The following is a 16,124-nucleotide window of genomic DNA, read 5'->3' on the forward strand; positions in this document are numbered from 1 at the left end:
TGAAGCCCTTGCTTGGTTACTATAGTGGTCTGTAAATAGACAAGATTTTCTTTTCTTAAATATCTTGAGTCAGTTTTCAGTCTTTACCAGGGTTCTGTAGGTGTTGGGATGCATCATGGATATCCCAGCAAGCAGTTTATAACTGCTGTAGCCTTCATTTCTATTTGGGAAATTGTCTGTGTATGTAGTTGTCTGGTTATGTGTGTGTGAGATGCGTTTATGTGGTATGTATGTGTCTTTTGCTAGGATGGTTTCCATCTTCTTGTCTTACTAGAAAGATGTTTCTTATCCCTACATGAATATGGGACATAACTTATTTATTATAAAGCCTAACTTTTCATTTTTTCTTTGTGAATTACTCATTGCCCCTCCACTACTTAAGCAACTTTTACTGTTTGTACTATGTCTTGGAGCACTCCCAAAACCAGTAAAAAGACATTATCACTCACTTCTAAAAACAATAATTTTTGTTTCTCACTTCCTTATTTATTCAAGTCATGTAGAAGACCAACTTTATGTTTCTAAGTGGTGAAGTACTCGGGAACGGGGAGAGTGAATGAGAGCGGAAAGAAGTTATGTCTGCAAACATGGACTGACTGATTAAAACGTCATGATGTGGAGAGGCTGGAAGGTTGCATGTCCAGAGCCTAGTCATCATTAAGCTTGGGCCTCCTCAGCTTCAAACATAGCCATTTCCCGGGCACCTCTGTGTCAGACTTAACATTCTTGGACCAACAGATAAAAGCCTCTTAGAATGTATTAACAAAACCCAGCTTTTACTAGGCAAAAAAAATCTAAGGTCTGACAAGCACCTGCGGCTTACAGCTGAGATTTCTCCACTTTGCCATAGCCACCTACTTAATGTTTCCATCAACATATTTGAAAAGCACCTTGATTTACTATTTTTTTTTGTTCTGTTTCTAGGAAAACTTCATGAATCTGCATTCATGTTGGAACATGGAACTTGAAGTAGGAAGTCTGTGTCCTCACGTTGTGATCAGCAGAAAACACCCTCTCTTATCTCCTTGAGGTGAGAGTTATGCTTCCGTATGGACAAGAGAAGACTGGATCTGCTGGTGGACCTGAGTTCTTAAGGCACCAAAATCTACTTGATCCTAATGCAAAACAATTTTCCTGCAAAACTTTAAAGATAACCAGATCCCACATGTTTCTAGGTCCTCAGGTTTACCAATGAAAAAAATTTGTTATTGCTGGATGGTCATCTTCTAAAAACACCTCCCTCCTTCTTGGATCCTTTCTGAAGACCTTCAGTTTCCACCTCACCCAAGCCTTCCAAGTTTCCTGTGGGGCTTCTAGGGATAGGCATGTTTTATTTCATTCAGCCTCTTAAATTGTTTTCAGTCTCCATGCCAGTATGTTTCTTTAGCTCTGGGAAATTTTCCTTATTGCTTCTTTGATTATTAACTCTACTTATGTTCTCTAGACTCTCAATACTTGATGTTATATTTCAAATTCATAGTTAATCTAAATTCCAGATAGAATAATTTAAATTTTATTATACCCTTAGAGCATGTTAGTATTTGTGGATTATTATAGCTTATTTTTTCTCATTTTCTTCGAAAATGGAAGAGCTGTGGTTTTATACACACATATATATGTCATATTTTGTAAAATGTTAGTTGCTCTGAATATTTTCAGAAAGAAGGTACATGGTGTATATTACATAACCATACATATCCAATCCATTTATAAGAAATGTGTACAATATAAATAAAGTTCCATTATAATCCTTTGGGACTTTGTTTCATTTAAAAGAAATTACAATAATAACAAAGGACCAAATATTATTAAACTATCCCATTTTGTATCAATCAGTGATTTCCATGAGTAAATGATAACCAAACTAAGAAATCTTTTGATTCTAGATTTCAAATGTGAGACGAGCACTACGCATTTTCCTCCCACCTTTCCCACATTCCTGCTTCTCAGGTTTGCCCACCTAAGAAGTCAGAAAGAGGAACAAGATATTGTACAGACATTGTAACGTAACTGGGCTATGGTACATATAATTCCATCCAATCCTAAATATTCAATTTAGGATTCAATTTAAGTGTTTATAGAAGACAAGATTGAGGCTCAGGAAGTTTAATTCATTAGCGTAAGGATGTGTGTGTGTGTGTGTGCGTGCGTGTGTGTGTGTGTGTGTTAGAGTAAGTCAAACAGCTTTAAAATGATGCTATTACTAATAAATACATTTCTGAATCCTGGGTGTCACATAAAAACTCTGTACAAATATTTTCCTTAACTGTGCAAATTGGCTTGATAATATTTTTGTTATTTTAGAAATGCCAATGTTTAGACCTTAAGAAAGTAGAGATTGTATTGAGTGTCCCCCCCCCCCCCCAGAGATCTTCAGAAAACATTTCTGCATGAGTAGTTTTGTCTTGGGATGAAGAGTTTTCAGAAAGGGCAATGGCACTGGTATGGCACACTGGGGTAAATAGCCAATCCTTACTAAGCCAAGGGATAGGTATTCTCAGCATGTTCCTGTCCCATAAGTTACACTGTGGTTCAGGAGTTGAGCTACCCTAGGTGGAAAGCATAAATAATAGGTGCATTACACTAGACATGGAGCACATTGCTGCGGTGACCTAAAATCAAAGCTACATTCTGATTATCCAAGGATACTCAGAAGTGGGCTACGCCATTCTCTTTACCTATCAAATACACAATGCAAGTGGCATCCAGGACAATGGAAATTATTTGTCAAGAACCTCTTAAGAGCCTTGACTGGCAAATGTCTTGTAAGGAAGGACAGAGGATGAAGAAATAGTATATCATAGGTTCATGTTATATCTCCTGGATAATAATTTTGTGGGTTTCTTTCCTCAAAAGACTCAATGAAACCAACAGGAGCCAGAGTATACTCTTAAACAGACAGGCTGAATACTAGAAGACCTGAATCCAGACATGAGATGAAGATGTAAGAGCAAAGTAGTCAAGGGGCTAGGACATTCAGGGAACTGTGGTAAGAAAAGCTGCTCAGGGGAGTGAAAAGGAAACACCTAGGAGCAACTTGCCTTTGGCTTGATTTTATACATGAGAACACTGAAAGCATTGGTTTGCTATCCCAGAACAGCTTGTTGTCTTGTGCAGAGGTTCATCTGTACTTTTTAAAAATATATATATTGATGGCAGAATGCTGAATGAAAGCAGGTTATACTTGAAGAACATGGAGCATCCTTGCTCTAGCCTGAATAAGGAAGATAAGCACTGATGGATTGGGTACTAGTTCCTTTGCCCCCCACCCCCCAAAAAAGTGTCTAGAATATTGGAACAACTAAGAAGTGTAACAGTGTTGGCTACTACTGTAATTTGCACTGAACAAAAGGCTCCTTTATAGTTTGATTCTAAAAAGCAGGAAGGTATTTGAGGCTACCATCATCACCATCTCTACAGGTCCTATGGCAACATCCCATAAGTAATGCAAGTGGCTGTTCTTATTCTTTCACTAGAAACAAGAGGTTCAGTAATTGTCCGGCTCATCTAGCAAGGCAGTGACACAGCTAGGACTTGGACCCTAGCAAAGCTATACTACCCCATCTTTCTGGTAAGACCCGTGTCATATACCCTGTAGAAAATGTGGCCTAGCATTAAGGAAACGTGAGATAGAATGGGGACTTTGGAAAAAAAAAAAAAAAAAAGAGGCAAATTCTGACCTTGTTCTCAAGAAATGACACTGACACACAAACAAACAAACCAAACACACTGCTTGCTAGCTTGCTTTATATGGTTTGTTGAGTTCGTTTTCTTAATATACTCAAGGGTGACCCACCTTGGGGTAACAGCACCCATAGAATGAGCTGTGACCTCCCACATCAAACAAGGAAATGCTCCACAGAGGTCTACTTACAGGCAGATCTCATGGGGGCATTTTCTCAGTCAAGGTTTGCTCCTGTCAGATGAATCTCACTTGTGTCATATTGAAAAGAAGAAAAACAACAACAACAACAACAACAACAACAAAAAATAAAACAAAAAACCCACCTACCCAACACAATTGACCCTTGTCAACTTGACACACTAAGACATCATCAGTCTTTCCTCTTTTATTTGTCCCTAAGATGGCATGTTGCTATCTTTTTTTGGGGGGGGACAGGGTTTCTCTTATGGTCCTGGCTATCCTGGGCTCACTATGTAGATCAGGCTGGCCTTGAACTCACAGAAATCCACCTGCCTCTGCCTCCTGAGAGCTGGGATTAAAGGTGTGCACCACCACGCACAGGGAACCATGGATTCTTAATTCAAAATATAATATAAGTGGCAAATATATATAGTGTAATATATATATAATATATAGTGTAATATTATACACACACACACACACATATATATAGTGTAAGTGGCCCTGCCATAGTCTTTGTTTCCCTCTGAAACTTCACAAGCTAGGCCTCTATTGTCTGCAATGCTCTCAGGATTACCTTTCAAGTTCCCACAACAGATAATTATTAAGCTCTGAGTATCAGTGGCTTTTCCTGCCTAGAGTTCCAAAGTCCTTCAAAAATCCTCCTCATACCATGGTTTAACATAGTTAGGTCTGTCAAAGCAATACTCAGACTTGGTACCAATTTATGTCTCACTGCAATAAAATACCATAACCAAGAGCAACTTGGGGAGGAAGGACTTTCTTTCAGCTTACAACTCACAGTCCATCACTGAGGGGAGTCCGAATGGGAACTCAGGGTAAGAACCTGGAGGCAGGAGCTGAAGCAGAACCTACAGAGGAGAGCTGCTTGCTGGGTTGCTCTCCATCGCATGCTCAGCCTGCTTCCTTAGACGACTCAGGACTACCTGCCCAGGGATGGCCACTGTCCTCAATCATAAATCAAGAAAATGCACCACTAACTTGCCTATGGGCAAGCTGTTGGAAGTATTTTCTCAACTGAGGTTCCTCTTTTCAGATAACATTTATTTATTTATTTATTTTGTCAGGTTGAGAAAAACAAAAAAAGAAAAAAAACCCCAAACCAAAAAAAGAAAAAATAATAATTAATTAACCAATTAACCAAACAAACCCAGCCAGGACACTCATTTATTTAGTGTTTTTTTGGGGGAAGTAGTCCATAAAAATCACATTGTCAAACTAAGCAAACTGTTTGTCTTGTAACATTATGCTAAACACAATGGAGCTGTTTGTCCACCTTAGGCTCACCACTCACCACTCTCAAGAGTATAGAGTAGACACTTTTAAAGAAGCTCCTTTGTTTAAAGCCCTTTACCTCTTCTGGTGCTTCTGGGAGGAGAAGCTGTCTCTTATTTTATTGTGTTCTATCCAGTTGACTTGGCCCCTTTCTTCTTGATGGTTCCCAAGGGAAGTCATCTACAGACAAGTGACCCTTGTCAAATTAATGTGACTCCCATCTTCCTCCTCAATCTCTCCCCTTAGAAGCAATCAAATGAAACATAATGATGGCTACTTGGGATATGGAATATTATCTCTTCGGGTGGTAAGCATATGTATGTATTAATATATATGGCACAAATAAAAACTTTCAAGATATTTATGGCAAGGAAACATCTAAACTGATATGAAAGAAATATATAGAACTAAGTCTTCAAAAACAAAATTTTCAGTAGCAAATGTTTTGTGATTGCAATCTATAATACAAAATATAAAAGAAAGCTTTCTAATCATTTTCTAAAAATTATTTATTGCCCTAAATCATGAGACTTTATATTCCTCTTTTTCTTAAAACAAACAAACAAACAAACAAACAAACAAACCAAACACACTACTGTGTGACTGTATGCAGTCAATGGTTTCTGGAAGTTTGCTTGATACTCACTTCATTTCTTCATTACTTTTCTCCTGTTCAGCACAGACAGCTGCCATCCAGCTGCCACCACTCACTGTTCTCCCTGCCAAGCTCCTTAGGAGGCATGCTGAGGGGAGCACATGTGACTGTGACTCCCAGGTCAGAGATGCAGGGTCACCTCCTTGCTCCACCCTCTCCAGGGTCGTCAGCACTGGTTAAGAATCCATGTGCCATGAGGTGACTGGAACCTTCCCTATCAGAGTGACACCCTCTCTGTCACAGTGTTGGCGGGAGGCGAAGGGGATTCTAAATGCATTCAGAAAAGGGGCTAGTTTCAAACTAAGTTGTCTTGACTGGTCATCTACAGCAAGAAGCTAGTGGCACTGTGGGAAACCATGGGGCCAACAAAACAGCTTGACAGAGAGCAGGTACTTGACAGAGAGCAGGTACTTGACAGAGAGCAGGTACTTGGATAAACTAGAATAATTGTTGTTGAATATGGAATCTCAGTGAAAGAAAATGGAATGATGACTTGTACTCTAATACAAACAGTTCATTATATGGATATTTTAAATTAATATCCATATAAATTAATTAATGGTATAAGTTTTAATACTGTATTATTCTCAAATTAGACTTAAAGAATCCATATGATATAAATATTCTCTTTATGGCATATTTTACCTAAAAGATGCCAATAAAAATTAATAAAGCAATCTTAAATATTTATTATTTAAAATCCCATAGGAAGTTCTGAAAAACTAAACTCATGGATAATAAAAATATTTTTGCTTTTGACTATAAACCATTATCATAAACTATTTATGACGATTTGTTGCACTGGTTAAATTGGGTGACAACATTTTAAATATAAAGGTGATACTTAACATATAAAAAACAGGTTGTAAGAAAGACGGTGGTAATTTTTTAGGTGAAAAAAAAAATTTTTTTAGGTGAAATATGGGTAATCATAGCATAGAAACAAGTTTGTCAAATGTTAGAGAACCTATCCAATAACAAACGTCCCTCCTTGTGCCAGCTGCCTTACAGAGAATAATGGTTAAAATGACCTCAAACATAGGCTGAATCATATTTTGCAAAGAAAAAGTTTGCACAGTAAAGAGAAAAGCCACATAAGAGCTTGATGCCACCAAAGCAGGACTTGAGAGTAAACTTTTGTTTTACACAACAGTGCCACTTAGTGGCCAAGCTATGATAGTGGTCCAATACACTGAATGCAGGGTAGGGCCAGAAAATGAGTTTGGGAAAGGGTGCTGATACTGAAGGTAGGGGAGCATGGGGTGAGGTAGCAAATGCCAAAGAATGAGAGGGGTAGGGAAGGGCCAGAGGAAAAGAGAGAGAGACAGACAGACAGAGAAAGAGAGAGAGAGAGAGAGACAGACAGACAGAGAAAGAGAGAGAGAGAGAGAGAGAGAGAGAGAGAGAGAGAGAGAGAGAGAGACAGAGGTGGCAACTGTACCTTGGAGGTCAGTTAGAGCCTGGACAGGAACAGAAACCTGAACATCGCTTCCTGTAACTACGTCGCCTAGATTTCATAAGAAAAAATAATTAGATATGTTAAAGGAAAACAGACAACCTTTTGTCTTTCATACTCAATGTTGTAATATTTTATGAAATCATAAAAATATAGAATAGAAAATTCAGTGAAAGCTTACAAAAACAAATATATTTAAAGTAATTTCTTTAAAAGGATGTTTCCTACAAAGATTTTATGTCTGCTTTTACTAAAGAAAAGCACAGAAGTTCCTACTACACTAGGGATTGGAACCTCAGCAATAAAAGATTTTTCTGAGTAGATTTCATGATATTACAAGTTTTATGTGATTTTTATATTTCTTTTAAGAAGACTTAATCAAATGGAAGTTATACAACATTTATTAACAGGCATTCTTTCAAAACTGATTTCTATATCAGAAAATATTTCAGACTGGACATTAAAGCAAATTCCTAAGACCTAAGTAAGCTCTAATTTCATGTTACCCAGTGAAAAGATTTTCAAGCTTACCACATGCATTTTCAAATGCATCTGTGAATTGCGTACCTTTAACTTGACATCCTTTTATAGGAAATAATTTATTACAAGTTGAAACAATAGTAAATGCTTATAATAAGGCAGTGTTCAAATAAAAGAGAGAGAGAGAGAGACGAATAGGGATGGGAGAGCATATTTCGTAACCCAGATAGGTAAAAGGAGCGCAAAAGTAGATGCCGCCAAGAGTGTGGCACATAGGCCCTGGACTTTATCTCCTCTGCTCCTTTCTGGTGTGACAAGTGTTCGACAATGAGCACAGTCAGAGTCATCAGAACAGCGCCCTGGAGACAGAAGTTTCTGGAGGCTGTTTTGAGGATACTAAGCAAAGAAAGGAAGTCTTTTAAAGGGCACCAAATTTCCCGTGCATAGTCTATGATTTAATAGGCTTGCTTCTTCAGTTTTTATTATATATATGTTATATATACAATATATAATGTGTATATAAATTCATTTACTAATGTAAAATTGCTAATATACAGATTTACATATACAATAAAATATTACACACAAATAACAGCAAAAATCAACTTTTAATTTAAAAAGCATCCCTCAGTGTTCTTGCTACTTAATATACTCTCGTCTGTAGCATGGTTACATGGTGTCATCACTCCATTTCTATCAACTAAGAGAACACAGAGATGCTCTATAACCGAAATAAAATTTGTGAATAGGAACATATCCCAAAGAAGTGCTTTAAGTAAAAACGAAATGGTTACAACCTGAGTTTTCATAATACAGTTAACTAAGTTGACTGATAAATGGGGGGCCTGATTTCTGTACATTTGCAATCTATACAATAACTCATTTTGATATGTAGATCTTCAAAGATCTCTGTCTATTTAGAGACTGAAGACTCATTTTAATATTTAAAATAAATATTATTAAGAACATAAGGGCACAGCTCTGCTATCTCCATTTACTTCAATGAATATACAATCTACACCATGCACTTTAAGTTACATATGCATGGATCTGGGTAACATAACTTCCATTTTATAGAATACAAATAACTATATCCTATAAAAGCCATAATATTTCCATCTTTACAAACAACCAACTTTCCAGCAGAGTACCCTGAAAAGGCTGTCACATCATCTCTCCTCAAAGGCAGCTGGTGGCTGGTTCTGTGTGGATGAGCCCCTGGACAGGTTGCTGTGCTCATGGTTTGTCAGTAAGGACAGTCAAGCAGGCTGTCTGTGGGAAACTAGCACCAAGGGCCCGTGCTGGAGGTGTGCTCTTCAATGGAAGTTGGTAGAGCAGCTGTCACCCTGAGCAGACTCCTGGCTGTCACTCCAGATCTCTTGTTTTAGTGAGAAAACAGTCGGAGCTTCAGGTATTAGTTAGGGTTTACCAAAAGTTGCACAGAGGAAGATCATAAAGCAAAAAGTTCTTTTTATCTCTACCAATGGTTCTTTGGCCCTTTCCTTTATCCAATCTTTTATGTTAGTAGGAATACTAGCAGGGATTTTGTTGTTAATCTACAAAGTAGACCAGTTTTGTTGTTGTTGTTGTTGTTATTTTGTTTTGTTTTTCATTTTTTGAAAGGGGAGGTGTTAGTGGGAGTTGACATAGGATGAATGAACCAGAAACAAGTGAGAAGAACTTTTCAAGGGCAATTTCTCTTAGGATAGGGATCAGTTACAAGATGCCTCAGTGATACTCATGTTCCAACACAGTGCTGAAGTGCTCTGGTGTTGCCTTATACCTGGGGAATTAGTATTCAGCAATTGTTCCGTCTCCATGCGCTTCCTTTCTCACTTACTGTGATATTAATACTTGACATTTCCTTAGAGATACAACTTTATATTTCTATAGTCATTTGGCTTGGTTTCTCAGAAAATTTAAGCTAAAGCATTAAGAGATTCTCTGACTCATTTGCCTGCCATCAGTTAGAATTACAGCAGACTAAAGCTTGTTATCAAAGCAATATTGAAATCATATTTGTTTAGAACAATAAAACAGTACAATTAAGAGATATATAAAATAACATTCATTTCCATTCTGGAAGTGGGCATGTCTCCTGGCATTAAGATACATACATTTTCAACATGTTAATGACTTGATGTCTCCTTTTCTTTAAATCATGTGTGACAATCAACATTAAAAAGAAGAATGTAATTTTAAGTGAGATACTCTCATAGAAGGTAAACTGAATATTCTAATAAACCTTAAATGCTAATCATATAGAACCTAATATTTCATATAGACAAAGTAATATAGAAAACAAAAACATGATGACAGCAAAGTACATGCATGTGCATGGCACATTAATTGGCATCACCAGGGACTAAATTCCAATTTAAATACCAATATGTAAAATCTTTATGATAATTTTGTATGCGATGTCCTTAGGCAAAATAAGTAAATTTAGTTTAAATTTTGTTTGTGGTTGCATTACGGTTGCTATTGATTCCAATAAGTACTGAATGCTGCTATTAATATAGGTATTCCTGTAAGGCATAAGTCAAGTTTTAGTCGGGATGTTTGTAAGACTGAACAGCCATAAATTACTATGCTTTCTGTGCAGTTTTTGCCATCATGTTGCTATTTCTTAATTCCAGTGTATAATTAATATTTTCACCAATAAAAAGAAATGTATTTGTTTCTACAAAAGGCTCTCTGTGGGCGGAGCTTAAGGGAGGAAAAGCAGTGGGCAGGCCCTGAAAGAAACGAGAACAGCACAGCACGCATGCTCAGGACAGTGTCTTCCTCAGCAAATGAAGCACACTGCCTCCATCACTCCTCAGGTTGTCTGCTCTTATACCCATTTTATGGCTGTACCGTTTAGTGTATGGACATGAATGCTTATTTTGGCTGCTTAAGATTTCATTTAGCTTTTGTTTTCTCCTAAAGATGCATTTTGCATTCCATAGCAATGAAATGCGTGGATGAGACAAAAAGCCACAAGCTTTCTTCTAAATCATTTACATGTTGCTAAATGCTGTGACTACTATAGCCCATGTTACTGGGTCTTCCCAGCTCAGATTCCTCTGAAAGATATCAGGACTCAGAAGCACTTATCATAGTGATATCAGAGAACAGTCAGCTGCTGAGTTCTATGCGGAGACAGTTCACACTATCATACGTGCTGGGCATCTATATAACAAAATGTAGGACACACAGCAGTACAAATGCTCAAAAATATGTTGGCAAATACCTCATAAAATATACTTAAGAATACAACATCTAATCTACAACTTTAAAAGATCACATACAATAGATATTTGTAAAGTTAACTGTTCTTGAATTTCTGCTTGAGTGATGTTTTCTCACAGGCAAGTGAGAAAATCTCGGACTACCTTTCGGGTTCTTTGGATTTACTGGGATTTTCTCCTACCTTTGTTCAACTGTACTGGCATGCTTTCAGATTTCATCAGTCTCTGCTGCTGCTGCTGCTGCTGCTGCTGCTGCTGCTGCTGCTGCTGCTGCTGCTGCTGCTGCTGTTGCTGCTGCTGCTGTTGCTGCTGCTGCTGCAGCAAATGATGCCTAGTGGTTTCTGTGGAGTCCCTGGTGGACATGGCGGAAGAAAAAGAACTGCTGCTGTTGCCCCCAGGTACAGGGCTACCCATACTGCCTGGAGCCGAGGCTGGGGAAATCAACTTTCTTCCGAAGTTGATCAGGCTGTTGGAGACCTTTTGTATATTCAGGGGAGCACCCCTGGCATTGGCCCTTTGAGATGAAAAAGAGAAAAATCAAATGAAGTGGGTAAACATTTTTAACTCGGAGGATAATGCATTTCACATACTCCAATGGAATAAAAACAGCATGTCTAACCTTGAAAAAGGCTGTTTACTAAGTCAGATATGTAAAGAAGTACAAACTTAACAGCATTGTGTTTTATGGAAAATGAGTATCATCAATCATTCCCTTCAATAAGGCACATTTTGTGTCAATGCTGTGCTTGTTTCTAAGGGTGCAGCTGCCCAAGCAGGTACATTTCAACTCCTGAATACTCTAGTTAAAAAGAAATAAGTTAGTCTGACTTTCTTAGCTGTAACAGAATACCTGGCTTAAATAACTTAAGGAACTGAGGTAGGACAGAAAGAAGAGAAATTACAACATAGGAAGGAAAAGAAGCTCTTTTCCCTAGAGTCTGTTAGATGCCTCTAGCCAGCTGAGAACCAAAGATTCTAACAAAACTCACACCATTTGCTCAACAGCTTTCTCTTCTCCTAATTATAAACCTATAACTCCTTCCAGGAGTTTCACTAGAAACGCTTGTACATACAGCCCCAGGGGCTTCCGATTTTATGTTATCAGACGATAATCCCATCCAAGGCATCTCTGGAGCCACTTATAACTAACTCACTTGTCAAACCCAGGCAGGAAAGGTAGAAAGCTTCTTAGCAAGTTTTTGAGATGCAATGTGAGAGCCACCAATACAGTACACATGGCTAATGCAGAGACATTTAATTACAACCATTGTAAGCTCAAGCTAACACTTGGGGATGGAGTAGCGCTCTTTCTTTGATAATCTTTGTACTTAAACCTGCACCATAAATGTCTTTTAACAAACCAGGGCTCTTTTTTGAGAAGCCTTACCCATATTCTGAGGTGTGTCTTTCTTTCCTCTTTACCTCTTATCTTTGGACTTTAAAACTATATGAAAATCTTCTTTTTTAAAATAAAGCCTGTTTCATACATACTGGCTTATCATAAAATTTGTTTCCTGGCTGAAGACAAAACTCTATTTAGGTAAGTTGAGACCTCTAACTTTAAGGCTGCTGAAGGTGACAGTGTTGACCACTGACTGGAGAGCAGATTTATTTTGGCTCAGGGTTTAAGTCGGTAGATAGCTGGTTTCATTACCTTGAGTGTCAGGCAAGGCAAAGTCATTTGGGAGCATACTGCAGAACAGAGCTGCTGGCTTCACCGCAAGCAGACAGACTAGACATGAAGGGCCTAGGCAAGAAATTCCTGATAACCTATTTTCACCAACTGTGTGCCACCTCCTACTTTCCAACACCTTCCAAAAATGTCATCATATTAGGAATCTATGAGTGATTAATACACTGAGTAAATCAGAGCTCTCATGATCCAATTATTTCTCAATGGTTGGATGTACCAGTTAAGGACCAAGCTAGACACACGAAACTTTTGGGAGGAAAATTTTCTATCCAAACCATATTAATACAAACATACTTAGATATGTATATGATTTTAAATCTCCTTTGTGGTATAAAGGAAATCCACAAACATAGCTGGACACCCTCTCTTGGTAAAGATCCAAAAGTCCACACCTATTGTACTCCGCCATCTACTAGGTACCAACCCCTTAGCCATCCCTACCTCCCCCAGTCTGCTATCTCACAATGTCGTTCTTGTCTTCTCTTTGACAGGGCCTGTGCTATAAATGTGTCTGCCAAAGAGAGTGGACCAGAGAATTAGTTATATGAACAACTATTTCCCAAATGATCCACTTTTGTAGTATATCTCAGGGCTATTAACCTGGACTAGTTATGATCATAAATAATTTTAGTTGTAGGAGGTAGTACAACTCCATGACAATATCGAAGTTTATATTTTTACTTCTCAAATCATTAGTAGGCACTTCGCTTCTTCTTATAAGAGTGAAAACAAGTTTATTAGATTTTAGTTACCTTGACTTTTACTGTCATTTCTTTCTCCCATATCTACTTGGCAGCACTTTCAAAGCATTTCTCCTTTTCAGGTGACAGCTTTCTGCCTGGCATTACTAGCTGCCACTGTGAAACAGAACCAACCTATAGTTCTGTAATAAAAAGGAAACACCATCATGTTTCTTCCTTCCATAAAGGCTCCTCAAATGGCATCAGCTAATGTTATGGACTAGCTACTGGAAGGCTACACTGCACTGGAGAAGAACTACTCATATTTAAGTGTTATAAAAGGAAGATTTACTTACTTATATCTCAATGCAGTGTAAAAATAATTTAATAAAATTAATTCAAATGATTCCTTTTATGTGAAGTTTCATATTTGCAGAATTGAGCTGCTTAATGGTTTTCTGAAAATCTGTTAAAACTGTGTCCTAGTGGAAGTAAGGATATACAATGCTTAAGCACCACTTACTTTTCAGTTTTTACTAGCTCCTAATGAAGCAGGACATACTCAATAATGCACACACCATAGCTGGGAAATGAGAAGGGTCTCAATCCATGTTTACTGCATTAAAAAAAAAAATGAATGAAATAAAAAGGACTCATCAGTTCTGGACTAATGAGGTGGTCGTCTCTGCCACTGTCACTCAGCAGCCTGTACCTGTCCTATTCCGAGTGAGTGGCGGCACAAGGGTGGCTGACATGTTCATCTGCATTTCTGCCTTGCTTGCGTGCAAATCAAGATCCATAATTCAAAGATATGAAGAAATGTATAATGTTGCTACCCCTTTATATAAACAAAAATGCACTAGTCAAATTCCCAGATTGCCAGTTGTGAAATTTATATGTTGATACAAGTAGCAAGAAACAGCTACAGCATTATCAAGAGAGTATGGTTAATGTATCTTCATTACTACTAATAACCACAAAAACATAGAGATCAAGCTTGTGCTGAGAATTTTGTCTTCATCTGAACAGCTTTTAAAAAGAGATGAGCTTCTTTTAAAAATGTTCTTGTTTTTTAAATATAATATTCTTCACGTACTACTCAGAACTTCTACAAGTATAGTTTCTTTTTAAAACAACTCCTGAAGGCAAGTTTTTTAAGATATAAGATCATGTACTTTTAGGAAAAGTATGTTTTCCCTGGCTTGTTTTCCAGGCAAGACAGTTTTTACATCAAAGTTATTCAATTTACTGCTGGATAAGGCAGCAACCTCCTTCACATGAACTAATAAATGCCTTGTGATAGTACTAGTGGCTGTGATCTGAAGAACGGTAGGGACTGGACAAGGAGTTACTGTGCAGTGTTGAAAGAAACAGCCAGAGAAATCTGGAATAACAGCACATGGAATAGCCCAATCCATGTGACTGAATCTCTGGGGGTATTGTCTGCTGTTAGAAAGACAGCACACTTACGACAGATTTCAAAGAGTGCCGAGGACTTACTGACTTTCGGCACTACCTTTTCAGCAGCATTTTCTGAAGAAGCAAGAATCTCTCTGAAATATTAGCATCATAATTCAGCTCTGACTGTACTATTTTGGGATTTTTTTTTTTTATCAGTTTCAGTGACTGTGGAAATGGGTGACTCTGGCTGCCTTTTCTACTCCCTCGTTTCCCCCTCAGCTTAAAGAGCTCTAGAGTCTTCACTACCTTACATGCAGTGACCTTTTACATGACCCATTTCAGGCACCATTTAAAGTCTTTCTGAAGCTTTAAACAAAAACCGTCTTTTCCCTAACAAAACCCAAAGACCCCCAAAAGACAAACATAATTCCTTCCACTAAAAATAATACAATTTTCTTAGAGTCTTGTCTATATTTGTGAAAAAGAACCTTTTTCAATTTATTTTAAAGTATCCCCTTACCCTATATTCTGAAGTACAATTTTCTGTTATTTCTTTTTATAATATTCTCTTCCTCAAGGCTGAATGCTTGGTTTGTTCATTCATTTGTTCATTTACTTATTTTTTTTCTTCATTCTCTGTCTTTCCAATGACAGCATTTAAAGGCATATATTTTTATCTGATTTTATTTCTAAACTCACTTTTTTAAGTCTATTGACATAATTGTTATGTAGGTACAATTTGATTTTTTCAGATGGTTATGTTTGTTATTTTTGTTGCATGAAAACAGAAATATTAGAAGGTAGTGTGAAAATATTCTAGCCTTTTTAAACTATTACAAAAACTATAAATTTAAAAATTAGAGTGACTTAGATAACTTTTTTTATTAATTACTTGGACCTGGATAGAATTTAAATAATCACTATAGTTCACTCAAAAGCCTGCTCTTCCAGAGGACCCAAGTTCTATTCCCAGGACCCACAAGGGGCTCACAGCCATCTGTAACTTGTAACTCCAGTCCCAGGGGATCTGAAATCTTATTTTTTTTTTTTTTGGCTTTTACAGAAAACAGCCACACCTGTGGTGCAGACAATATGTTCATAAGGCACCCATACACATAAAATAAAATTTAAAAATTAAAAAAATTAAACATCAAAACCCCTAATCTCAAGTCAACAAATGGAGAAATCAGACAATTCTCAAAAGAAACACAAATGGCCAATAAATATTTTGCAGTGTTCAACATCTCCAGTCATTAGGGAAATGCAAATAAAACTACTTTGAGATACCATCTCACCCAGCTGGAATGGCTGTCATCCAGAAACCTGACAGTCAGTGGTGAAAGAGTGCAAAACAGGACAGCCATT

General features: G+C 37.5%; 1 protein-coding gene across 5 annotated transcripts in view; it reads right to left on the reverse strand.

The window, feature by feature from the left end:
• Nucleotides 1-16,124, reverse strand: part of Tbc1d5 (TBC1 domain family member 5) — a 434,903-nt gene that overhangs the window by 61,302 nt on the left and 357,477 nt on the right. For 4 of the 5 annotated variants that reach the window (XM_060369648.1, XM_060369651.1, XM_060369649.1 and 1 more), the window contains 2 exons: nt 11,168-11,499; nt 7,258-7,323 (listed from right to left, as the gene is read on the reverse strand). In XM_060369648.1, the coding sequence (XP_060225631.1) occupies nt 7,258-7,323; nt 11,168-11,499 (398 nt within the window). The remainder of the gene's footprint in view (nt 1-7,257; nt 7,324-11,167; nt 11,500-16,124) is intronic. The other variant, XM_060369652.1, reaches the window with a different exon arrangement.

Source organism: Meriones unguiculatus, chromosome 16 (assembly GCF_030254825.1).
Source record: "Meriones unguiculatus strain TT.TT164.6M chromosome 16, Bangor_MerUng_6.1, whole genome shotgun sequence".
Classification (NCBI taxonomy): Eukaryota; Metazoa; Chordata; class Mammalia; order Rodentia; family Muridae; genus Meriones; species Meriones unguiculatus.